Genomic DNA, 27,500 nt, shown 5'->3' on the forward strand with positions numbered 1-27,500 from the left:
TCGCATTTGCCTGGCACATAATCTGGCTAACGTTTGTTCATATCCAACATCACATGTCACATTTGCTAGCGATGCGTACTGGTGTTAAGTTGTGTTTAGAAGCTTGTTGCCTCATTCAGGATGACTGGTGTGGAACCACAGTCTACAATAGAAAACACACCAAACTAAACCTAACACGTCAAGCATAAAACCTTTAACGGTGTTTTCTATATGTGGTGTTCTTAAACGACACTCCATTTTATTCCAGTTTAACCTTCACAACAAGTATGGTCATGAGAATCCATAAATTATTCTAAGTCAAATTGAAATATTCATATTGTAGCCAAAAACGTTTCAACCATTAAAACAGCGAGAAATAAGAATTACATGTGTACAGCTGTTTGTTATGTTAAGAAGCTTGTATGCTAATTTCAGGATGACTGGCGGGGAACCACAGTCTTAATACCAAAACAAACCCAAACTAAACCGTACACGTTAAAACATAAAACCTTCCAACGGATGTTTCCTATATGTGTTTCTTTAAAGACACTCATTTAATTCCAATTTAACCCTTTACAAAAGAGTCTGGTCATTAAGAATCCATATAATTATTTGAAGTCAAATTTAAAATATTCATATTGTAGCCTAAACTGTTTCAACCATAAGACATTGAGCGTAACAAGGATTACAGGAGTACTTAGCAATAAAGGTTAACAAAGAGATTCATTAAATTGAAGAACATATCAAGAGGTTTTATTAATAGCAAACATACCTTTTGGAATACAGTTTGCATGTCCCCACGTTGCATTTGCCTGGCACATAACCTGGCTAACGTTCGATTCATATTCCAGCATCACATGTCACCATTTGCAAGCGATCCGTACGTGGTGTTTGTTGTATTAGAAGCGTGTATCTCCCATTTAAAACGGCGGGCACGGCACCACAGTCGTTAAAGCCATTCAGAACAATATTGATATAATCGTCTTGCCATATACAAAACCGTTTAAGATAAACGTTTATCACTAAAAATCATGTTAAAAGCGACTAAATTTAAAAAAGCTTATTTTCAGTGCCTTTATATTTTGCGATGGATAAGTTCATGAATGAAATTTTAGTGAAATAAAACATTTTAGTTAACGCTCTTAGGTATCGTAAACTCATTAACCTTTGCTTTAAAACGCATTGAATCAGTGCAAATCATTTTGTCAAACGTTATACGTCATTTTATGTGTGGAAACCATTTGAGATAGCAATTAGATCGAAACTATAAATATTACCATTAGGAATGCATTTGGCTGTTGCCCACGTCGCATTTGCCTGGCACATAATCTGGCTAACGTTTGATTCATATTCCAACATCACATGTCACATTTGCTAGCGACGCGTACGTGGTGTTAGATGTGCTTAGAAGCTTGTATGCTCCATTCAGGATGACTGGTGTGGAACCACAGTCTACAATAGAAAAACACACCCAAACTAAACCTAACACGTCAAGCATTAAAACCTTTCAATGGGTGTTTTCTATATGAGTGTTCTTAAAAGACACTCCATTTTATTCCAGTTTAACCAACACAACAAGCATGGTCATGAGAATCCATATAATCATTGTAAGTCAAAATTGAAATATTCATATTGTAGTCAAAACCGTTTCACCCATAAAACATCGAATAATAAGAATTACATGTGTACAGCTGTTTGTTATGTTAAGAAGCTTGTATGCTCCTTTCAGGATGACTGGCGTGGAACCACAGTCTTCAATACAGAACAAACCCGAACTAAACCGTACACGTAAACATTAACCCTTCCAACGGATGTTTCCTTATGTGTTTTCTTTAAAGACACTCAATTTACTTTCAATTTACCTTTACAAAGAGTCTGGTCATAAGAATCCATATAATTATTTGAAGTCAATTTAAAAATATCATATTTAGCCTAAACTGTTTCAACCATAAGACATTGAGTTAACAAGAATTACAGGAGTAACTTAGCAATACAGGTTAACAAAGAGATTCATTAAATTGAAGAACATATCAAGAGGTTTTATTAATAGCAACATACCTTTTGAAATACAGTTTGCATGTCCCCACGTTGCATTTGCCTGGCACATAACCTGGCTAACGTTCGATTCATATCCAGCATCACATGTCACATTTGCAAGCGATCCGTACGTGGTGTTTGTTGTATTTAGAAACGTGTATCTCCCATTTAAAACGGCGGGAACGGCACCACAGTCTTAAACATTCAGAACAATATTGATATAATCGTTCTTGCCATTTACAAAACCGTTTTAAGATGACGGTTATCACTAAAAAATGTTAAAATCGACTAAATTTAAAAAAGCTTATTTTCAGTGCCTTTATATTTTGCGATGGATAAGTTCATGAATGCAATTTTAGTGAAATAAAACATTTTTAGTTAACGCTCTTAGGTATCGTACACTCATTAACCTTTGCTTTAAAACGCATTGAACCAGTGCAAATCATTTTGCCAAACGTTATACGCCATTATATGTGTGGAAACCATTTGAGATAGCAATTAGATCGAAACTATAAATATTACCATTAGGAATGCATTTGGCTGTTGCCCACGTCGCATTTGCCTGGCACATAATCTGGCTAACGTTTGATTCATATCCAACATCACATGTCACATTTGCTAGCGACGCGTACGTGGTGTTAGATGTGCTTAGAATATTGTATGCTCCATTCAGGATGACTGGTGTGGAACCACAGTCTACAATAAAAAACACACCCATACTAAACCTAACACGTCAAGCATAAAACTTTTCAACGGGTGTTTTCTATATGTGTGTTCTTCAACGACACTCAATTTTATTCCTGTTTATTCTTCACAACAAGTATGGTCATGAGAATCCATATAATTATTTAAAGTCAAAATTGAAATATTCATATTGTAGCCCAAACCATTTCACCCATAAAACATCGAGTAAATAAGAATTACATGTGTACAGGTGTTTGTTATGTTAAGAAGCTTGTATGCTCCATTCAGGATGACTGGCGTGGAACCACAGTCTTCAATACAAAACAAACCCAAACTAAACCTTACACGTAAAACATAAAACCTTCCAACGGATGTTTCCTATATGTATTTTCTTTAAAGACACTCAATTTTATTCCAATTTAATCTTTACAAAGAGTCTGGTCATAAGAATCCATATAATTATTTGAAGTCAAATTTAAAATATTCATATTGTAGCCTAAACTGTTTCAACCATAAGACATTGAGCTAACAAGGATTACAGCAGTACTTAGCAATAAAGGTTAACAAAGAGATTCATTAAATGAAAGATCATATCAAGAGGTTTTATTAATAGCAACATACCTTTTGGAATACAGTTTGCATGTCCCCACGTTGCATTTGCCTGGCACATAACCTGGCTAACGTTCGATTCATATCCAGCATCACACGTCACATTTGCAAGCGATCCGTACGTGGTGTTTGTTGTATTTAGAAGCGTGTATCTCCCATTAAAAACGGCGGGAACGGCACCACAGTCTTAAACATTCAGAACAATATTGATATAATCGTTCTTGCCATTTACAAAACCGTTTTAAGATGAAGGTTATCACTAAAAAAAATCTTAAAATCGACTAAATTTAAAAAAGCTTATTTTCAGTGCCTTTATATTTTGCGATGGATAAGTTCATGAATGCAATTTTAGTGAAATAAAACATTTTTAGTTAACGCTCTAAGGTATCGTACACTCATTAACCTTTGCTTTAAAACGCATTGAACCAGTGCAAATCATTATGTCAAACGTTATACGCCATTATATGTGTATAACCATTTGTGATAGCAATTAGATCGAAACTATAAATATTACAATTAGGAATGCATTTGGCTGTTGCCCACGTCGCATTTGCCTGGCACATAATCTGGCTAACGTTTGATTCATATCCAACATCACATGTCACATTTGCTAGCGACGCGTACGTGGTGTTAAATGTGTTAAGAAGCTTGTATGCTCCATTCAGGATGACTGGTGTGGAACCACAGTCTACAATAGATAACACACCCAAACTAAACCAAACATTTCAAGTATAAAACCTCTCGACGGGTGTTTTCTATATGTGTGTTCTTTAACGACACTCCATTTTATTCCAGTTTAACCTTCACAACAAGTATAGTCATGAGAATCCATATAATTATTTTAAGTCAAAATTGAAATATTCATATTGTAGCCAAAACCGTTTCACCCATAAAACATCGAGTAAATAAGAATTACATGTATACAGGTGTGTGTTATGTTAAGAAGCTTGTATGCTTCATTCAGGATGACTGGCGTGGAACCACAGTCTTCAAAACAAAACAAACCCAAACTAAACCTTACACGTAAAACATAAAACCTTCCAACGGATGTTTCCTATATGTGTTTTCTTTAAAGACACTCAATTTAATTCCAATTTAACCTTTACAAAGAATCTGGTCATAAGAATCCATATAATTACTTGAAGTCAAATTTAAAATATTCATATTGTAGCCTAAACTGTTTCAACCATAAGACATTAGTTAACAAGGATTACAGGAGTACTTAGCAATAAATGTTAACAAAGAGATTCATTAAATTGAAGAACATATCAAGAGGTTTTATTAATTGCAACATACCTTTTGGAATACAGTTTGCATGTCCCCACGTTGCATTTGCCTGGCACATAACCTGGCTAACGTTCGATTCATATCCAGCATCACATGTCACATTTGCAAGCGATCCGTACGTGGTGTTTGTTGTATTTAGAAGCGTGTATCTCCCATTTAAAACGGCGGGAACGGCACCACAGTCTTAAACATTAAGAACAATATTGATATAATCGTTCTTGCCATTTACAAAACCGTTTAAGATAACGGTTGTCACTAAAAATAATGTTAAAATCGACTCAATTTAAAAAAGCTTATTTTCAGTGCCTTTATATTTTGCGATGGATAAGTTCATGAATGCAATGTTAGTGAAATAAAACATTTTTAGTTAACGCTCTTAGGTATCTTACACCCATTAACCTTTGCTTTAAAACGCATTGAACCAGTGCAAATCATTTTGTCAAACGTTATACGCCATTATATGTGTGGAAACCATTTGAGATAGCAATTAGATCGAAACTATAAATATTACCATTAGGAATGCATTTGGCTTTTGCCCACGTCGCATTTGCCTGGCACATAATAAGGCTAACGTTTGATTCATATCCAACATCACATGTCACATTTGCTAGCGACGCGTACGTGGTGTTAGATGTGCTTAGAAGCTTGTATGCTCCATTCAGGATGACTGGTGTGGAACCACAGTCTACAATAGAAAACACACCCATACTAAACCTAACACGTCAAGCATAAAACTTTTCAACGGGTGTTTTCTATATGTGTGTTCTTCAACGATACTCAATTTTATTCCTGTTTATCCTACACAACAAGTATGGTCATGAGAATCCATATAATTATTTTAAGCCACAATTGAAATATTCATATTGTAGCCAAAACCGTTTCACCCATAAAACATCGAGTAAATAAGAATAACATGTGTACAGGTGTTTGTTATGTTAAGAAGCTTGTATGCTCCATTAAGGATGACTGGCGTGGAACCACAGTCTTTTTAATACAAAACAAACCCAAACTAAACCTTACACGTATAACATAAAACCTCCCAACGGATGTTTCCTTTACGAGTTTTCTTTAAAGACACTCAATTTAATTCGCATTTAACCTTTACAAAGAGTCTGGTCATAAGAATCCATATAATTATTTGAAGTCAAATTTAAAATATTCATATTGTAGCCTAAACTGTTTCAACCATAAGACATTGAGCTAACAAGGATTACAGGAGTACTTAGCAATAAAGGTTAACAAAGAGATTCATTAAATAAAAGAACATATCAAGAGGTTTTATTACCTTTTGGAATACAGTTTGCATGTCCCCACGTTGCATTTGCCTGACACATAACCTGGCTAACGTTCGATTCATATCCAGCATCACATGTCACATTTGCAAGCGATCCGTACGTGGTGTTTGTTGTATTTAGAAGCGTGTATCTCCCATTTAAAACGGCGGGAACGGCACCACAGTCTTAAACATTAAGAACAATATTGATATAATCGTTCTTGCCATTTACAAAACCGTTTAAGATAACGGTTATCACTAAAAAAAAATGTTAAAATCGACTCAATTTAAAAAAGCTTATTTTCAGTGCCTTTATATTTTGCGATGGATAAGTTCATGAATGCAATGTTAGTGAAATAAAACATTTTTAGTTAACGCTCTTAGGTATCTTACACTCATTAACCATTGCTTTAAAACGCATTGAACCAGTGCAAATCATTTTGTCAAACGTTATACGCCATTATATGTGTGGAAACCATTTGAGATAGCAATTAGATCGAAACTATAAATATTACCATTAGGAATGCATTTGGCTGTTGCCCACGTCGCATTTGCCTGGCATATAATCTGGCTAACGTTTGATTCATATCCAACATCACATGTCACATTTGCTAGCGACGCGTACGTGGTGTTAGATGTGCTTAGAAGCTTGTATGCTCCATTCAGGATGACTGGTGTGGAACCACAGTCTACAATAGAAAACACACCCATACTAAACCTAACACGTCAAACATAAAACTTTTCAACGGGTGTTTTCTATATGTGTGTTCTTCAACGATATTCAATTTTATATCTGTTTATCCTACACAACAAGTATGGTCATGAGAATCCATATAATTATTTTAAGCCACAATTGAAATATTCATATTGTAGCCAAAACCGTTTCACCCATAAAACATCGAGTAAATAAGAATAACATGTGTACAGGTGTTTGTTATGTTAAGAAGCTTGTATGCTCCATTAAGGATGACTGGCGTGGAACCACAGTCTTTAATACAAAACAAACCCAAACTAAACCTTACACGTAAAACATAAAACCTTCCAACGGATGTTTCCTTTACGAGTTTTCTTTAAAGACACTCAATTTAATTCGCATTTAACCTTTACAAAGAGTCTGGTCATAAGAATCCATATAATTATTTGAAATCAAATTTAAAATATTCATATTGAAGACTAAACTGTTTCAACCATAAGACATTAAGTTAACAAGGATTACAGGAGTAGTTAGCAATAAAGGTTAACAAAGAGATTCATTAAATTGAAGAACATATCAAGAGGTTTTATTTATAACAACATACCTTTTGGAATACAGTTTGCATGTCCCCACGTTGCATTTGCCTGGCACATAACCTGGCTAACGTTCGATTCATATCCAGCATCACACGTCACATTTGCAAGCGATCCGTACGTGGTGTTTGTTGTATTTAGAAGCGTGTATCTCCCATTTAAAACGGCGGGAACGGCACCACAGTCTTAAACATTCAGAACAATATTGATATAATCGTTCTTGCCATTTACCAAACCGTTTTAAGATGAAGGTTATCACTAAAAAAATCTTAAAATCGACTAAATTTAAAAAAGCTTATTTTCAGTGCCTTTATATTTTGCGATGGATAAGTTCATGAATGCAATTTTAGTGAAATAAAACATTTTTAGTTAACGCTCTTAGGTACCGTACACTCATTAACCTTTGAATTAAAACGCATTGAACCAGTGCAAATCATTATGTCAAACGTTATACGCCATTATATGTGTATAACCAATTGAGATAGCAATTAGATCGAAACTATAAATATTACCATTAGGAATGCATTTGGCTGTTGCCCACGTCGCATTTGCCTGGCACATAATCTGGCTAACGTTTGATTCATATCCAACATCACATGTCACATTTGCTAGCGACGCGTACGTGGTGTTAGATGTGTTAAGAAGCTTGTATGCTCCATTCAGGATGACTGGTGTGGAACCACAGTCTACAATAGATAACACACCCAAACTAAACCTAACATCTCAAGTATAAAACCTCTCAACGGGTGTTTTCTATATGTGTGTTCTTTAACGACACTCCATTTTATTCCAGTTTAACCTTCACAACAAGTATGGTCATGAGAATCCATATAATTATTTTAAGTCAAAATTGAAATATTCATATTGTAGCCAAAACCGTTTCACCCATAAAACATCGAGTAAATAAGAATTACATGTGTACAGGTGTTTGTTATGTTAAGAAGCTTGTATGCTTCATTCAGGATGACTGGCGTGGAACCACAGTCTTCAAAACAAAACAAACCCAAACTAAACCTTACACGTAAAACATAAAACCTTCCAACGGATGTTTCCTATATGTGTTTTCTTTAAAGACACTCAATTTAATTCTAATTTAACCTTTACAAAGAATCTGGTCATAAGAATCCACATAATTACTTGAAGTCAAATTTTAAATATTCATATTGTAGCCTAAACTGTTTCAACCATAAGACATTATTTAACAAGAATTACAGGAGTACTTAGCAATAAAGGTTAACAAAGAGATTCATTAAATTGAAGAACATATCAAGAGGTTTTATTAATAGCAACATACCTTTTGGAATACAGTTTGCATGTCCCCACGTTGCATTTGCCTGGCACATAACCTGGCTAACGTTCGATTCATATCCAGCATCACATATCACATTTGCAAGCGATCCGTACGTGGTGTTTGTTGTATTTAGAAGCGTGTATCTTCCATTTAAAACGGCGGGAACGGCACCACAGTCTTAAACATTCAGAACAATATTGATATAATCGTTCTTGCCATTTACAAAACCGTTTAAGATAACGGTTGTCACTTAAAATAATGTTAAAATCGACTAAATTTAAAAGAGCTTATTTTCAGTGCCTTTATATTTTGCGATGGATAAGTTCATGAATGCAATTTTAGTGAAATAAAACATTTTTAGTTAACGCTCTTAGGTATCGTACACTCATTAACCTTTGCTTTAAAACGCATTGAACCAGTGCAAATCATGTTGTCAAACGTTATACGCCATTATATGTGTGGAAACCATTTGAGATAGCAATTAGATCGAAACTATAAATATTACCATTAGGAATGCATTTGGCTGTTGCCCACGTCGCATTTGCCTGGCACATAATCTGGCTCACGTTTGATTCATATCCAACATCACATGTCACATTTGCTAGCGACGCGTACGTGGTGTTAAATGTTCTTAGAAGCTTGTATGCTCCATTCAGGATGACTGGTGTGGAACCACAGTCTTCAATACAAAACAAACCCAAACTAAACCTTACACGTAAAACATAAAACCTTCCAACGGATGTTTCCTATATGTGTTTTCTTAAAAGACACTCAATTTAATTCCAATTTAACCTTTACAAAGAGTCTGGTCATAACAATCCATATAATTACTTGAAGTCAAATTCAAAATATTCATATTGTAGCCTAAACTGTTTCAACCATAAGACATTGAGTTAACAAGGATTACAGGAGTACTTAGCAATAAAGGTTAACAAAGAGATTCATTAAATTGAAGAACTTATCAAGAGGTTTTATGAATAGCAACATACCTTTTGGAATACAGTTTACATGTCCCCACGTTGCATTTGCCTGGCACATAACCTGGCTAACGTTCGATTCATATCCAGCATCACATATCACATTTGCAAGCGATCCGTATGTGGTGTTTGTTGTATTTAGAAGCGTGTATCTCCCATTTAAAACGGCGGGAACGGCAACACAGTCTTAAACATTCAGAACAATATTAATATAATCGTTCTTGCCATTTACAAAACCGTTTTAAGATGACGGTTATCACTAAAAATAATTGTAAAAATCGACTAAATTTAAAAAAGCTTATTTTCAGTGCCTTTATATTTTGCGATGTATAAGTTCATGAATGCAATTTTAGTGAAATAAAACATTTTTAGTTAACGCTCTTAGGTATCGTACACTCATTAACCTTTGCTTTAAAACGCATTGAACCAGTGCAAATCATTATGTCAAACGTTATACGCCATAATATGTGTGGAAACCATTTGAGATAGCAATTAGATCGAAACTATAAATATTACCATTAGGAATGCATTTGGCTGTTGCCCACGTCGCATTTGCCTGGCACATAATCTGGCTAACGTTTGATTCATATCCAACATCACATGTCACATTTGCTAGAGACGCGTACGTGGTGTTAGTTGTGTTTAGAAGCTTGTATGCTCCATTCAGGATGACTGGTGTGGACCCACAGTCTACAATAGAAAACACACCCAAACTAAACCTAACACGTCAAGCATAAAACCTTTCAACGGGTGTTTTCTATATGAGTGTTCTTAAACGACACTCCATTTTATTCCAGTTTAACCTTCACAACAAGCATGGTCATGAGAATCCATATAATCATTTTAAGTCAAAATCGAAATATTCATATTGTAGACAAAACCGTTTCACCCATAAAAAATCGAGTAAATAAGAATTACTACATCTATTTGTTATGTTAAGAAGCTTGTATGCTCCATTCAGGATGACTGGCGTGGAACCACAGTCTTCAATACAAAACAAACCCAAACAAAACCTTACACGTAAAACATAAAACCTTCCAACGGATGTTTCCTATATGTGTTTTCTTTAAAGACACTCACTTATATTCCAATTTAACCTTTACAAAGAGTCTGGTCATAAGAATCCATATAATTATTTGAAGTCAAATTTAAAATATTCATATTGTAGCCTAAACTGTTTCAACCATAAGACATTGAGTAAACAAGGATTACATGAGTACTTAGCAATAAAGGTTAACAAAGAGATTCATTAAATTGAAGAACATATCAAGAGGTTTTCTTAATAGCAACATACCTTTTGGAATACAGTTTGCATGTCCCCACGTTGCATTTGCCTGGCACATAACCTGGCTAACGTTCGATTCATATCCAGCATCACATGTAACATTTGCAAGCGATCCGTACGTGGTGTTTGTTGTATTTAGAAGCGTGTATCTCCCATTTAAAACAGCGAGAATGGCACCACAGTCTTAAACATTAAGAACAATATTGATATAATCGTTCTTGCTATTTACAAAACCGTTTTAAGATGACGGTAATCACAAAAAAAATGTTAAAATCGACTCAATTTAAAAAAGCTTATTTTCAGTGCCTTTATATTTTGCGATGGATAAGTTCGTGAATGCAATTTTAGTGAAATAAAACATTTTTAGTTAACGCTCTTAGGTACCGTACACTCATTAACCTTTGCTTTAAAACGCATTGAACCTGTGCAAATCATTATGGAAAACATTATACGCCATTATATGTGTAGAAACCATTTGAGATAGCAATTAGATCGAAACTATAAATATTACCACTAGGAATGCATTTGGCTGTTGCCCACGTCGCATTTGCCTGGCACATAATCTGGCTAATGTTTGATTCATATCCAACATCACATGTCACATTTGCTAGCGACGCGTACGTGGTGTTAGTTGTGTTTAGAAGCTTGTATGCTCCATTCAGGATGACTGGTGTGGAACCACAGTCTACAATAGAAAACACACCCAAACTAAACCTAACACGTCAAGCATAAAACCTTTCAACGGGTGTTTTCTATATGTGTGTTCTTCAACGACACTCCATTTTATTCCAGTTTAACCTTCACAACAAGTATGGTCATGAGAATACATATAATCATTTTAAGTCAAAATTGAAATATTCATATTGTAGCCAAAACAGTTTCACCCATAAAACATCGAGTAAATAAGAATTACATGTGTACAGCTGTTTGTTATGTAAAGAAGCTTGTATGCTCCATTCAGGATAACTGGCTTGGAACCACAGTCTTCAATACAACACACACCCAAAGTAAACCTTACACGTAAAACATAAAACCTTCCAACGGATGTTTCCTATATGTGTTTTCTTTAAAGACACTCATTTAATTCCAATTTAACCTTTACAAAGAGTCTGGTCATAAGAATCCATATAATTATTTGAAGTCAAATTTAAAATATTCATATTGTAGCCTAAACTGTTTCAAATATAAGACATTGAGTTAACAAGGATTACATGAGTACTTAGCAATAAAGGTTAACAAAGAGATTCATTAAATTGAAGAACATATCAAGAGGTTTTATTAATAACAACATACCTTTTGGAATACAGTTTGCATGTCCCCACGTTGCATTTGCCTGGCACATAACCTGGCTAACATTCGATTCATATCCAGCATCACATGTCACATTTGCAAGCGATCCGTACGTGGTGTTTGTTGTATTTAGAAGCGTGTATATCCCATTTAAAACGGCGGGAACGGCACCACAGTCTTAAACATTTAGAACAATATTGATATAATCGTTCTTGCCATTTACAAAACCGTTTTAAGATGACGGTTATCACTAAAAAAAAATGTTAAAATCGACTAAATTTAAAAACGCTTATTTTCAGTGCCTTTATATTATGCGATGTATAAGTTCATGAATGCAATTTTAGTGAAATAAAACATTTTTAGTTAACGCTCTTAGGTACCGTACACTCATTAACCTTTGCTTTAAAACGCATTGAACCAGTGCAAATCATTATGACAAACGTTATACGCCATTATATGTGAAGAAACCATTTGAGATAGCAATTAGATCGAAACTAAAAACATTACCATTTGGAATGCATTTGGCTGTTGCCCATGTCGCATTTGCCTGGCACATAATCTGGCTAACGTTTGATTCATATCCAACATCACATGTCACATTTGCTAGCGACGCGTACGTGGTGTTTGATGTGTTTAGAAGCTTGTATGCTCCATTCAGGATGACTGGTGTGGAACCACAGTCTACAATAGATAACACACCCAAACTTAACTTAACACGTCAAGTATAAAACCTTTCAACAGGTGTTTTGTATATGTGTGTTCTTTAACGACAATCCATTTATCCCAGTTTAACCTTCACAACAAGTATGGTCATGAGAATCCATATAATTATTTTAAGTCAAAATTGAAATATTCATATTGTAGCCAAAACCGTTTCACAGATAAAACATCGAGTAACTAAGAATTACATGTGTACAGCTGTTTGTTATGTTAAGAAGCCTGTGTGCTCCATTCAGGATGACTGGCGAGGAACCATAGTCTTCAATACACAACAAACCCAAACTAAACCTTACACGTAAAACATAAAACCTTCCAACGGATGTTTCCTATATGTGTTTTCTTTAAAGACACTCAATTTAATTCCAATTTAACCTTTACAAAGAGTTTGGTCATAAGAATCCATATAATTATTTGAAGTCAAATTTAAAATATTCATATTGTAGCCTAAACTGTTTCAAGTTTCAACCATAAGACAGTGAGTTAACAAGGATTACAGGAGTACTTAGCAATAAAGGTTAACAAAGAGATTCATTAAATTGAAGAACATATCAAGAGGTTTTCTTAATAGCAACATACCTTTTGGAATACAGTTTGCATGTGCCCACGTTGCATTTGCCTGGCACATAACCTGGCTAACATTCGATTCATATCCAGCATCACATGTCACATTTGCAAGCGATCCGTACGTGGTGTTTGTTGTATTTAGAAGCGTGTATCTCCCATTTAAAACGGCGGGAACGGCGCCACAGTCTTAAACATTCAGAACAATATTGATATAATCGTTCTTGCCATTTACAAAACCGTTTTAAGATGACGGTTATCACTAAAAAAATTGTTAAAATCGACTAAATTTTAAAAAGCTTATTTTCAGTGCCTTTATGTTTTGCGATGGATAAGTTCATGAATGCAATGTTAGTGAAATAAAACATTTTTAGTTAACGCTCTTAGGTATCGTACACTCATTAACCTTTGCTTTAAAACGCATTGAACCAGTGCAAATCATTATGGAAAACATTACACGCCATTATATGTATAGAAACCATTTGAGATAGCTATGAAATCGAAACTATAAATATTACCACTAGGAATGCATTTGGCTGTTGCCCACGTCGCATTTGCCTCGCACATAATCTGGCTAACGTTTGATTCATATCCAACATCACATGCCACATTTGCTAGCGACGCGTACGTGGTGTTTGTTGTATTAAGAAGCGTGTATGCTCCATTCAGGATGAATGGTGTGGAACCACAGTCTACAATAGAAAAAAAAACTAAACCATACACGTGAAGCATAAAACCTTCCAACGGGTGTTTTCGATACGTGTTTTCTTTGAAGACACTCAATTTTATTCCAGTTTAACCTTTACAACACGTATGGTCATGAGAATCCATATAATTTTTTGAAAACGAATTTGAAATTTTCATATTATAGCCAAAACCGTTTCACCCATAAAACATCGGGTTAATAAGAGTTACGTGAAATTTTAGTAAAATAAAACATTTAGCGTACACTCATTAACCTTTGCATTCAAACGCATTGAACAAGGGCAAATCATTACGGCATGTTTACTTAAATTTAATGCAAAGTCTATGTTTCTATGCTACGCATTCACATTACAGCCGCAGTATGATGCTTTGCTTAATTAATGTTAACATGAATGCATAATTGTTGTTTTCCTAGTTCATACCTTTGACTATGCAAGTTGCGTTTTCCCAAGCACCCGATTCAAGACATCTTATAGACGGTTTCGATGCACCGTATCCGTCTGAACAAATGACCACTGCGCTTGCTTCATACGTTGTATTTGACGAATCGGTTAATAGGAGCTTTCCATCGTCGATGTTTGTTAAATTACCACAATCTGCGATATCATAGTACATACAATTTTGTAAAATATAATAATGACTATGAAATACATAGTATTTAAAAAAAACATCTTTGACGGAAAGATTTAATTTAAATGACAAAAAGTATGGTTAAAATATAAAATATACAAAATATCAAAAAATAACTTAATTTCATGCAAAGATTTCTGGTTATTTAGTCGATTAACGAAGAAATATAAAAATATATGGTTAAACAAGTAAATGGATGAAGGTAACCAAAGAAGAGAGTTTTTGAACTGCTTGCATATATTTTCATTAAAAAAGCGCAACAACCCTTTAACAAGAGAAAAATGTGCTGATTCACATGTTACTGATATACTATATCGTACATAACATTACTTTCATGTGAACAATTGGAATATTTTTTTTTTACTTTTTTCATTTGATAAAGCTATTGTGTCATCCAAATACAGTTTCGTGGAACGATAAACACTTGAAATAAGGGTGACTAATTAATTAAAACAGTAAGAGCAAGTGTCGTTTGTTTAGCACGACTAATGAAGCACTAAACGAAACAGCAAAGGCGAAACGAAACTCGCAAAGGATAAGATGTGCTCAACTGAGCTAGTAACGAAGATAGCAAGTCATTCAATTTACGTATATGTTAACAATACAAACACAAACACAGTTAAACAAACGGTTAGAACGACTATCATGGCTAGAAAAATTACCTTTAACACTACAGTTCACCTCTTCCCAATCTGCGGATGCCAAACAAGTAACCATGCTCACGGGTGATTTGAAGCCATCATCACAGTACACATTAGCTATGGAGCCGTAGGTTGTGGTTCCATTAACAAGAATGTACGTTCCGTGCAATAGAGATGGCGTCGCCATGCAATCTGAAAAATATGCAGTATTACGTCATAAAAGCTGTGTGTACATTACAAGATTTTAAGATTATGTTTAATCATTTTAACAAAGTTCACACCTATTCTTCAATGCATGATGTTTATGTAGATTACATTTGATTACATGCGAATAATCAAAGAACAATTCAAAGCAAATGCCATCTAATACCATTCCTAAAGAAACATATCATCATTGATAATGACAGACGCTATTAAAACAACGTTGAAAAATACCGTTAATAATACACTCTGCTGTTTCCCATATTCCTGAAGAATTACACATGATGGAGATGGCAGAAGCGCTGTATCCGGTATGGCAGGTCAAGTTGGCAGTGGACCCAAATGTTGTGTTATTATTTTGATTTTCCAAAATGTATGCGCCATTTGCAATCAACGAAAGCGGTCCGCAATCTTAACGAAAACATGTGAGCAATTGACACAATTGATAAGCGTAGAACAATTTTATTACGAATATAAGCACATATTTTTCTTAACTTTATAATCGTTTGTCACGTTGTTTATGCTGAAATTTCGGTCTGTTTGTGTGATGTAGTCAATGTAAAATAAAGTATTTTCATCGAACATTTTTCTTCCTACCTTTTGCGGTACAGTTAGCCTCTTCCCAATCTTCGGATGCCAAACAAGTAACCATGCTCACGGATGATATTAAGCCATCATCACAGGACACATTAGCCATGGAGCCGTAGGTTGTGGTTCCATTAACAAGAATGTACGTTCCGTGCAATAGAGATGGCGTCGCCATGCAATCTGAAAAATATGCAGTATTACGTCATAAAAGCTATGTGTACATTACAAGATTTTAAGATTATGTTTAATCATTTTAACAAAGTTCACACCTATTCTTCAATGCATGATGTTTATGTATATTACATTTGATTACATGCGAATAATCAAAGAACAATTCAAAGCAAATGCCATCTACTACCATTCCTAAAGAAACATATCATCATTGATAATGACAGACGCTATTAAAACAACGTTGATAAATACCGTTAATAATACACTCTGCTGTTTCCCATATTCCTGAAGAATTACACGTGATGGAGATGGCAGAAGCGCTGTATCCGGTATGGCAGGTCACGTTGGCAGTGGACCCAAATGTTGTGTTATTATTTTGATTTTCCAAAATGTATGCGCCATTTGCAATCAACGAAAGCGGTCCGCAATCTAAACAAAAACATGTGAGCAATTGACACAATTGATACGCGTAGAACAATTTTATTACGAATATAAGCACATATTTTTCTTAACTTTATAATCGTTTGTCTCGTTGTTAATGCTGAAATTTCGGTCTGCTTGTGTGTATGTAAGATTTTTATAAAATGTCGCTGATGTAGTCAATGTAAAATAAAGTATTTGCATCGAACATTTGTATTCCTACCTTTTGCGGTACAGTTAGCCTCTTCCCAATCTTCGGATGCCAAACAAGTAACCATGCTTACGGATGATATTAGGCCATCATCACAGGACACATTAGCCATAGAGCCGTAGGTTGTGGTTCCATTAACAAGAATGTACGTTCCGTGCAATAGAGATGGCGTCGCCATGCAATCTGAAAAATATGCAGTATTACGTCATAAAAGCTGTGTGTACATTACAAGATTTTAAGATAATGTTTAATCATTTTAACAAAGTTCACACCTATTCTTCAATGCATGATGTTTATGTATATTACATTTGATTACATGCGAATTATCAAAGAACAATTCAAAGCAAATGCCATCTAATACCATTCCTAAAGAAACATATCATCATTGATAAATGACAGACGCTATTAAAACAACGTTGATAAATACCGTTAATAATACACTCTGCTGTTTCCCATATTCCTGAAGAATTACAAATGATGGAGATGGCAGAAGCGCTGTATCCGGTATGGCAGGTCACGTTGGCAGTGGACGCAAATGTTGTGCCATTATTTTGATTTTCCAAAATGTATGCGCCATTTGCAATCAACGAAAGCGGTCCGCAATCTAAACGAAAACATGTGAGCAATTGACACAATTGATACGCGTAGAATAATTTTATTACGAATATAAGCACATATTTTTCTTAACTTTATAATCGTTTGTCACGTTGTTTATGCTGACATTTTGGTCTGTTTGTGTGATGTAGTCAATGTAAAATAAAGTATTTTCATCGAACAATTTTATTCCTACCTTTTGCGGTACAGTTAGCCTCTTCCCAATCTTCGGATGCCAAACAAGTAACCATGCTCACGGATGATATGAAGCCATCATCACAGGACACATTAGCTATGGAGCCGTAGGTTGTGGTTCCATTAACAAGAATGTACGTTCCGTGCAATAGAGATGGCGTCGCCTTGCAATCTGAAAAATATGCAGTATTACGTCATAAAAGCTGTGTGTACATTACAAGATTTTAAGATTATGTTGAATTATTTTAACAAAGTTCACACCTATTCTTCAATTCATGATGTTTATGTATATTACATTTGATTACATGCGAAAAATCAAAGAACAATTCAGAGCAAATGCCATCTACTACTATTCCTAAAGAAACATATCATCATTGATAATGACAGACGCTATTAAAACAACGTTGATAAATACCGTTAATAATACACTCTGCTGTTTCCCATATTCCTGAAGAATTACACATGATGGAGATGGCAGAAGCGCTGTATCCGGTATGGCAGGTCACGTTGGCAGAGGACCCAAATGTTGTGTTATTATTTTGATTTTCCAAAATGTATGCGCCATTTGCAATCAACGAAAGCGGTCCGCAATCTAAACAAAAACATGTGAGCAATTGACACAATTGATACGCGTAGAACAATTTTATTACGAATATAAGCACATATTTTTCTTAACTTTATAATCGTTTGTCACGTTGTTTATGCTGAAATTTGGGTCTATTTGTGTGTATGTAAGATTTTTATAAAATGTCGCTGATGTAGCCAATGTAAAATAAAGTATTTGCATCGAACATTTTTATTCCTACCTTTTGCGGTACAGTTAGCCTCTTCCCAATCTTCGGATGCCAAACAAGTAACCATGCTCACGGATGATATTAAGCCATCATCACAGGACACATTAGCCATGGAGCCGTAGGTTGTGGTTCCATTAACAAGAATGTACGTTCCGTGCAATAGAGATGGCGTCGCCATGCAATCTGAAAAATATGCAGTATTACGTCATAAAAGCTATGTGTACATTACAAGATTTTAAGATTATGTTTAATCATTTTAACAAAGTTCACACCTATTCTTCAATGCATGATGTTTATGTATATTACATTTGATAACATGCGAATAATCAAAGAACAATTCAAAGCAAATGCCATCTAATACCATTCCTAAAGAAACATATCATCATTGATAATGACAGACGCTATCAAAACAACGTTGATAAATACCGTTAATAATACACTCTGCTGTTTCCCATATTCCTGAAGAATTACACATGATGGAGATGGCAGAAGCGCTGTATCCGGTATGGCAGGTCACGTTGGCAGTGGACCCAAATGTTGTGTCATTATTTTGGTTTTCCAAAATGTATGCGCCATTTGCAATCAACGAAAGCGGTCCGCAATCTAAACGAAAACATGTGAGCAATTGACACAATTGATACGCGTAGAACAATTTTATTACGAATATAAGCACATATTTTTCTTAACTTTATAATCGTTTGTCACGTTGTTTATGCTGAAATTTCGGTCTATTTGTGTGTATGTAAGATTTTTATAAAATGTCGCTGATGTAGCCAATGTAAAATAAAGTATTTGCATCGAACATTTTTATTCCTACCTTTTGCGGTACAGTTAGCCTCTTCCCAATCTTCGGATGCCAAACAAGTAACCATGCTCACGGATGATATTAAGCCATCATCACAGGACACATTAGCCATGGAGCCGTAGGTTGTGGTTCCATTAACAAGAATGTACGTTCCGTGCAATAGAGATGGCGTCGCCATGCAATCTGAAAAATATGCAGTATTACGTCATAAAAGCTATGTGTACATTACAAGATTTTAAGATTATGTTTAATCATTTTAACAAAGTTCACACCTATTCTTCAATGCATGATGTTTATGTATATTACATTTGATAACATGCGAATAATCAAAGAACAATTCAAAGCAAATGCCATCTAATACCATTCCTAAAGAAACATATCATCATTGATAATGACAGACGCTATCAAAACAACGTTGATAAATACCGTTAATAATACACTCTGCTGTTTCCCATATTCCTGAAGAATTACACATGATGGAGATGGCAGAAGCGCTGTATCCGGTATGGCAGGTCACGTTGGCAGTGGACCCAAATGTTGTGTCATTATTTTGGTTTTCCAAAATGTATGCGCCATTTGCAATCAACGAAAGCGGTCCGCAATCTAAACGAAAACATGTGAGCAATTGACACAATTGATACGCGTAGAACAATTTTATTACGAATATAAGCACATATTTTTCTTAACTTTATAATCGTTTGTCACGTTGTTTATGCTGAAATTTCGGTCTGTTTGTGTGTATGTAAGATTTTTATAAAATGTCGCTGATGTAGTCAATGTAAAATAAAGTATTTTCATCGAACATTTTTATTCCTACCTTTTGCGGTACAGTTAGCCTCTTCCCAATCTGCGGATGCCAAACAAGTAACCATGCTCACGGATGATATGAAGCCATCATCACAGGACACATTAGCCATGGAGCCGTAGGTCGTGGTTCCATTAACGAGAATGTACGTTCCGTGCAAAAGAGATGGTGTTGACATGCAATCTGAAAAAATATACTCAATACTTACTCATGAATGAATTGCACATAACACGATTTTCAACATAAGTATAAGTACTTCAATAAAATTCACACTCATTCCACAATATTGGTATGTATTTTTATCATATATTTGCACATGTGTTTGTGCGGAAAAAAAACGCACAATACGAAACGAAAATTCATGCACTTACAGCCATAAAGTAGACTGTGTCATCATTGATTTTGACAGAAGCTATTAAAGCAATTTTGATAATTACCGTTAATAACACACTCTGATGTTTCCCATATGCCTGAAGAATTACACGTGATGGAGATGGAAGAAGTGTTGTATCCGGAATGGCAGGTCACGTTGGCAGTGGACCCAAATGTTGTGTTATTATTTTGATTATCCAGAAAGTATTCGCCATTTAAAATCAACGGGAGAGGCCCGCAATCTAAACGAAAACATGTAATCATTAAAGACAATCGGTACGCGTAGAAAAAGGAGTGGCTCATTTTGTAACGAATGTAAGGATAAAATTTCTGCACGTTATTATCACTTGCCACGTTGTTAAATCTGCATTTCCGGTCTCTCAGTGTGTTAAATGTTCATAAAATGTCGCTGATTAACACCCGAATTCGATGCATAATAAAGCATTTGCACTGAACATTTTTATTCCTACCTTTTGCGGTACAGTTAGCCTTTTCCCAATCTGCGGATGCCAAACAAGTAACCGTGCTCACGGATGATATGAAGCCAATATCACAGGAAACATTAGCTATGGAGCCGTAGGTTTTGGTTCCATTAACAAGAATGTACGTTCCGTGCAATAGAGATGGGGTAGCCAGGCAATCTGAAATATTCATTGAATACTTCGACATAAATGTAATTGTTCGTTAGGTAAGTTCAGCAGTGGACCTCAATCTTTATAAGAAAAGGAAAAACAAAAATCTGTGCTCTAGGAGAACTGGGTTTAATTCGTGTGCGTCAAGTTATGTTCCATATTAACCTATGCGGTATGCACGGTTTAATGCGTGTGCGTAGTCATGTTCCAGATTTACCTATGCGGTATGCACATGTTAATTAGGAAATCCACTTTCCGCCAATACTGAATTTTCATATGAACGAGACTTCCTAAAAATCAAATGTGTTATGAGTGTTTGTTTCTGTACTTTCTATGATCAATAAATCTTCGCTCAATCGCATCGCATGGATCGATTTTTTTAACTAATGCATACTAAGTTGAACAACAACATATCCATTTTCGAGAGTTCTCCTTCTTTAAAAGGCGCCACCTAAAAAGTATTGACCCGTGTATAAATTAATCTCCAAAATGTGATTAACGGCCGGGCAGAAAGCAAACATATGTCCTCTATTGAGCAAGCTGCATAACCCTTGCAACGTTAAGTCCGACTTTTAGCGTCGGTGCGATATTTGACGTTGCTTCAACCACCAACCTTTTATAATACACTCCGCTGTCTCCCAAATTCCGGAAGCGTTACACAGAATAGACGATACCGAGGCGTTGTACCCAGCGTCACATAGCACGTCGGCAGTGGCTCCGTATGTTGTGTTAGTCGGGTCCACCAACGTGAAGTTACCGTTGAGAAGCGTCGGGAGCGAGGTACAGTCTGTTACAATATTTAATTTTTATCTTTTTTACAACATGTTTCGAACGACAATAAGCATTGTATGCATTGGGAAGTTTGGTTTAGCTACAGTTACTCTATGTTAAACAGCGAAAGTCGATTTAATATAATAACAAAACTATAACGGACTACATACTGAATGACAAATCAGTGTAATTATTACACTTTCCAAGCGTATCAATGACAAAGGCATCCGTCTAGATAGGATATTTGTTTAGAGGACACTTCCTTTACACGACAAATTACATAAAAGCGCAAAGTGTCGTCCCTGGTTAGCATGTGCGGACTGAACATGGATAAAACCCATTCTTTTTAGGCGGCTAAAATACGTTTTCTTAATCTGAAAAGTATGACATATGCCAGAGATATATCAATAAACAAAGATATTTGCACATGTTTATCTGGTATTATACTTTACACACATGCATGGAGTTCGGCTTTCCGAAAGCGAGGCTCATTTTGAAATTATAATTGCAGCCACTTTAATGAAAAGTTTGCGACATTTTGTTAAAATACTATCGTGTTTAAGTTGACATTTGCCACAAGGTAAAATTACAGCCCCCCCCCCCCCCTAAAAAAACAATAAATATAATAAAATAACAATAAAAAAATTATGTCATATATTCAAAATATTGAACGTCGATATAAATAAAATAAAAAATCCCCACAAAGAAACAACAGAAAAAATTTCGGCTCGTTCGATCATTAAAATCAATCAAATTCGGTAAAATGATAATGCGTTCGTAACGATTTTCAACTTTAATATGGAAAATACTTGTATTTATAACATAGCGTAACAATGACGCTGTGTTTTGCAGATTTTGCTCCTAAAGATGCGGGGTTCTTATCCCGAGGAAAGCAATCTTAATCAAGAATCATGAAAGTATTAACTGTTATTTCAACGTTTTGTTTACAATATATCATGGAAATCTATAATAAAAAATAATGTTATAAAATATAAGCAGATAATAGGCAAGTACATAAAATGTTTTTGTTATTTGTAAACCATATGTAATCTATACTAAAGAAATCCCCATTATCTAAACATCATTCAGAAGGTATAGATAATATTGAGCGGACACAAATATTGGCTTGAAGATTCGACATTTAATTTTGACCTTGACATTAAGTCAAAGAAACTGGCGTATGCCTTATGTACGTTGTATCCATGCCCTCAATAGTTTCATGACAAATTTTGCAACAATAAGTAGCAGACATACAAATGTTACTGGTGGACAGAAGGAAAAACGGACAGACTGTCGAACGTACGGTCGAAGGGAATATCTATACGCAACTCCAAGTTTTGAGGCGAGGGATTATAAGGGTGTGATGGATGATGTTTACAAAGTCTAAATAACAAATAGGTTGAACAAAAATGATTTGTACCCGTGATGACACATGCTGGCATCGCGCTCCATCCGGTTTCAGTGCAAGTTATGTTCAGAGGTCCTTTGAGGTCGTATCCCATGTAACATTCAATGACGGCGACCGTACCGATGGTTGTACCATTGAACAATGTATAGCCGCCTGTCAGCCCAGTCACTCCACAATCTTAAATGGGAATTATATTCCTTACACTATATGGTATTAACTTTGAAAATGATCATGCAAAAAGTGACCATTTTTTGAAATTGTTTGCACCTATTTCATGACGGACTTGAATTTTTAATTGATAGATACGATGTAGAGTATCTGGTTGTAATAAGAATTTTATTTACTCACAAAACATTGAGTTCGAATGCTCTTTTCTTTTAAGCTTTGGTATTCAATAGTCTTTGTTTACAAGATTGTATTCAGTATGAACGTCATAACTGAGAACTCGATTTTTAACTGCGTATAAAAAATACCCCGGATGCACGTTGAATTTGAAGTCCACGTTCCATCGGTCTGGCATGCGATGAACTGATCACCAGACAATGTGTAGTTTGCATCACAAGAAACAAGGGCTGTCGCGCCAAAGGTAGTCCCAGCCGGAAATACCGCTGTTCCATTCCCCAGCGATGGATCCCCACAATCTGATTAGAATAAAAATGTAACTTATTGCTCGTAAAATAATATTAAATTCATGAAGTATCGCTGGAACAGAGAATTCGTCTGAAACATAAGCATACAACAAATTACATCTCTATGGAACGTATATATAAAACAACTAATTTAACTAAAAAACGATACAAAACTTGTTGAAACCGATTTGTAACGGAATGTACGAGCACGGATGGCAGATGGTCTAGGTGGTCTAGGTGGTAGACTTTTACTCCCGGACTCTAGGGGTCAGTGTTTCGAGCCCTTTTCAGCGTTAATCTTTTTTTCTATTTTAAATTTTATTCTTGACTTTATTACGCAACTTTTTAGATCCAATGCTTACATTTATCAATATATAGCATTTGATGATAAACATTTTGTTACATGTCAAAATCTGTGAAAAGGCCCCTCTAATATAAACAATATGCAATTAACAACGTAATACGTATACGCAAGTATATTCGCGTCTCTTCTAAACGAAAATCAAGTGAAGGCGGAATGTGTCGTCTCAAATTAGCCAGATTTCATAGTGAGAGGTAAGCATCGCTTTTTAAAAAAAACACAACATTTCATTCCAGTTTAACCTTCCCAACAAGTATGATCATGATAATTCATTTTATTATTTGAAGTCAAAATTAAAATATTCACATTGGAGCCAAAACTGTTTCACACATTAAACATCGAGTTAATAAGATTTACATGAGTACTTAACAATAAACGTTTAGAAAGAAATTCATTCAATTGAAGAAGATATCATGAGGTTTTATAAATAGCAACATACCTTTTGGAAAACATTTGGCATGCCCCCACGTAGCATTTGCCTGGCACATAATCTGGCTTACGTTCGATTCATATCCAGCATCACATGTCACATTTGCTAGCGATCCGTAGGTGGTGCTTGTTGTGTTAAGAAGCGTGTATGTCCCATTCAAAACGGCGGGAACGGCACCACAGTCTAAAAAATACAAGACTACCAAAATAAGTATGATCGCGCTTCGCATTTAAAATAGGTTTGTAAGATATAATTGAACTTAGTAGGAATGCTTACATCAACTAACTTTGAACAGTCTTTATGTTACTAGAATTGACTTGAATTAATGCAATGTATGACTTCATGAATGCAAAGTTAGTGACATTTATATGTTTAATTTACACTCTACGTTTGTCTTCCAGAAAAAATCATTCCAGAAAAAAATATTCCTTTAAAACACATTGAACATGTGAAAACCATTATGCCAAACGTTGAAAGCAATCATATTTATTGAAACCATTTGAAAGGACAATGAAATCGAAATAATAAATATAACCGTTAGGAATGCAGTTGGCTGTTGTCCACGTCGCATTTGCCTGGCACTTAATCTTGCTAACGTTTGATTCATATCCAACATAACATGTCACATTTGCTTGCGATCCGTACGTGGTATTTGTTGTGTTTAAAAGCGTGTATGCCCCATTCAGGATGGTTGGAGTAGAACCACAGTCTAAAATAAACAACAGAAAAAAATACAAATATAAATTATGTCTTTCAATATAAAGTTTGAATATATTTTGCAATTAATGCACTGACTTTTATATTATAGGTTAAAATAAATATATTATTTGTTTAAATTTGTGTATTTAAAATGACAATACAAATGCATGAAAGTATTTGTAAGCATTATTGAATACTGCATGAATTAGTTTAAACATTGTCACATAGAAATCAACGCATTCCTTTTTTTCTCATTGAATTCCAAAGGGTCTGTTTTTTGTTGATGTTTTTTTAAGAAAAATATACTTAATTTACCTCGTCCATAGGTATGTTCAGGTCGAAGCCATCCTGCTCCATACCGTTCAAATGATTATGTGTTAGTAGCACAAACTTTGAGTTAGTATTTCCAGAGAAACATACAAACACACTATGCTTACTTTGAATATATAAACATTGTCAAAATAATACCACAAGAATTCATTGAATTATAATAACATTATATGCACAAATGACACATACGCATTCTTATAATGCATAGGCACTAATAAATCCACGCTTGCAAAATGATACATACAAATTAAGAAAAAAACATCAAACTATTTCATAGCTAGAAATAAACTTTTTGAAATGCAGTTAGCTTTTTCCCACGTTGCATTTGAATAGCACATAACCTGATTAACGTTCGATTCATATCACATGTCACATTTGCAAGCGATCCGTACGTGGTGTTTGTAATGTTCAAAAGGGTGTACATTCCATTCAGAATTGCAGGAATGTTACCACAGTCTTAATGAAACAAACAACAAAACGACACGAATGAATTCATTTTACCGCTTTTTCAATTGATAACACTCATGTTCGATAATGGTTTACACTTATAATTAGTATCTTTAATTGAGTTTATTAGCATTAGCTTATTGTCTGTTTCTTTATATAACACGACGGACTATTGTGTCAGGAAATTTCAGTCAAATCTTATATTTACAATTAATAAATATTTGCTTAATGTGTTACATATATCCGCCCAACCATTTTACTCTCATTTTGAAAATTACTAACCTAACAAATACACGTCACCATACATATTTAAACGACTTTAGAATGACTAAAATAGTAAACATATTAAGTGGAACCTTTTGGAACGCAGTTGGCTGTTTCCCACATCGCATTTGCTTGGCACGTAATCTGCATAACGTTCGATTCAAATCCAACATCACATGTCACATTTGCTAGTGATCCGTACGTGGTGTTTGTTGTGTTTAAAAGTGTGTTTTCTCCATTCAGGATGATTGGTGTGGAACCACAGTCTACAATAGAAAACCGGCGCAATATAAACCTTATCGATCAAGTATAAAATCTTTCGATTTGTTGTTTTAACATGTTTTTTCATATTAAGCACTCAATTTCATCAGAGGTGAGTCTTTAAAAAAAGATGTTCATGAACATCACTGTAATTTCTCCAAGGCACAATTAAATGATGCATAAATTATCCTAGATTGAGTCACCCTTAAATCATCGAGTTAATAAGCATTGCGTACGTATTAGACAATGGGCATTTACGACGAGATTTATTCATTTGAGCAAGACACCAAGATATTTCAGTAATATAACTTAACCTTTTGGAACTTAGTTTGAATGTCCCCAAGGACTTTGTTAATAATCATTGCATAAGTACTTAACAATCGACACTTACAAATAGACTCATTTGATTGAAGAAGATCCCAAGAGATTTCAGAAATAGAAATTACCTTTTGGCACGCAGTGTGCATGTCCCCACGCAGCATTTGCCTGGCACAAAATGTGGCTAACGTTCGAATCATATCCAGCATTACATGTCACATTTGCAAGCGATCCGTATGTGGTGTTCGATGGGTTTAGAAGCGTGTATGCCCCATTCAGAACTACGGGTATGACACCACAATCTAAAACGTACAAAATACCCAAAATAAATATTATCTCATTCAATTTAAACGACTTTTCAAAATGACGGTTTACACGTAGAAGAAATCTGATTCAATAGACTGAATTTAAACTGGCTAATTGTATTTGTATTGAATTAATACGATCAAAATTTAATGAATGCAATTAAAGTAAAATGTATTATTTAAATTCAAAATCTCTAAATTATTCACAACCAATGAAACTTTTATTTTTAACG

At 34.9% G+C, this 27,500-nt stretch overlaps 1 protein-coding gene and 1 long non-coding RNA gene across 2 annotated transcripts in view; both read right to left on the bottom strand.

Annotated features, from left to right (window-relative positions):
* Positions 1-21,826, bottom strand: part of LOC127852413 (sushi, von Willebrand factor type A, EGF and pentraxin domain-containing protein 1-like) — a 26,143-nt gene extending 4,317 nt beyond the window's left edge. The window contains exons 1-29 of the mRNA XM_052386368.1: positions 21,658-21,826; positions 20,883-21,053; positions 20,478-20,654; positions 20,053-20,223; positions 19,662-19,838; positions 19,248-19,418; positions 18,857-19,033; positions 18,443-18,613; positions 18,052-18,228; positions 16,860-17,030; positions 16,469-16,645; positions 16,055-16,225; positions 15,692-15,868; positions 15,278-15,448; positions 14,408-14,581; positions 13,799-13,972; positions 13,296-13,469; positions 12,507-12,680; positions 12,003-12,176; positions 11,221-11,394; positions 10,719-10,892; positions 8,953-9,126; positions 8,451-8,624; positions 7,669-7,842; positions 7,168-7,341; positions 6,385-6,558; positions 4,606-4,779; positions 2,539-2,712; positions 2,090-2,211 (exon numbers count right to left, since the gene is read on the bottom strand). Coding sequence (XP_052242328.1) covers positions 2,090-2,211; positions 2,539-2,712; positions 4,606-4,779; positions 6,385-6,558; positions 7,168-7,341; positions 7,669-7,842; positions 8,451-8,624; positions 8,953-9,126; positions 10,719-10,892; positions 11,221-11,394; positions 12,003-12,176; positions 12,507-12,680; positions 13,296-13,469; positions 13,799-13,972; positions 14,408-14,581; positions 15,278-15,448; positions 15,692-15,868; positions 16,055-16,225; positions 16,469-16,645; positions 16,860-17,030; positions 18,052-18,228; positions 18,443-18,613; positions 18,857-19,033; positions 19,248-19,418; positions 19,662-19,838; positions 20,053-20,218 — 4,464 coding nt within the window. The 5' untranslated portion in view covers positions 20,219-20,223; positions 20,478-20,654; positions 20,883-21,053; positions 21,658-21,826. The remainder of the gene's footprint in view (positions 1-2,089; positions 2,212-2,538; positions 2,713-4,605; positions 4,780-6,384; positions 6,559-7,167; positions 7,342-7,668; positions 7,843-8,450; positions 8,625-8,952; positions 9,127-10,718; positions 10,893-11,220; positions 11,395-12,002; positions 12,177-12,506; positions 12,681-13,295; positions 13,470-13,798; positions 13,973-14,407; positions 14,582-15,277; positions 15,449-15,691; positions 15,869-16,054; positions 16,226-16,468; positions 16,646-16,859; positions 17,031-18,051; positions 18,229-18,442; positions 18,614-18,856; positions 19,034-19,247; positions 19,419-19,661; positions 19,839-20,052; positions 20,224-20,477; positions 20,655-20,882; positions 21,054-21,657) is intronic.
* Positions 21,827-26,606: 4,780 nt separating this feature from the next.
* Positions 26,607-27,500, bottom strand: part of LOC127852227 (uncharacterized) — a 1,143-nt gene continuing 249 nt past the window's right edge. Inside the window, exons 2-3 of the long non-coding RNA XR_008036143.1 lie at positions 27,091-27,264; positions 26,607-26,649 (exon numbers count right to left, since the gene is read on the bottom strand). This is a non-coding gene — a long non-coding RNA (uncharacterized LOC127852227). The remainder of the gene's footprint in view (positions 26,650-27,090; positions 27,265-27,500) is intronic.

Source organism: Dreissena polymorpha, chromosome 12 (assembly GCF_020536995.1).
Source record: "Dreissena polymorpha isolate Duluth1 chromosome 12, UMN_Dpol_1.0, whole genome shotgun sequence".
NCBI lineage: Eukaryota > Metazoa > Mollusca > Bivalvia > Myida > Dreissenidae > Dreissena > Dreissena polymorpha.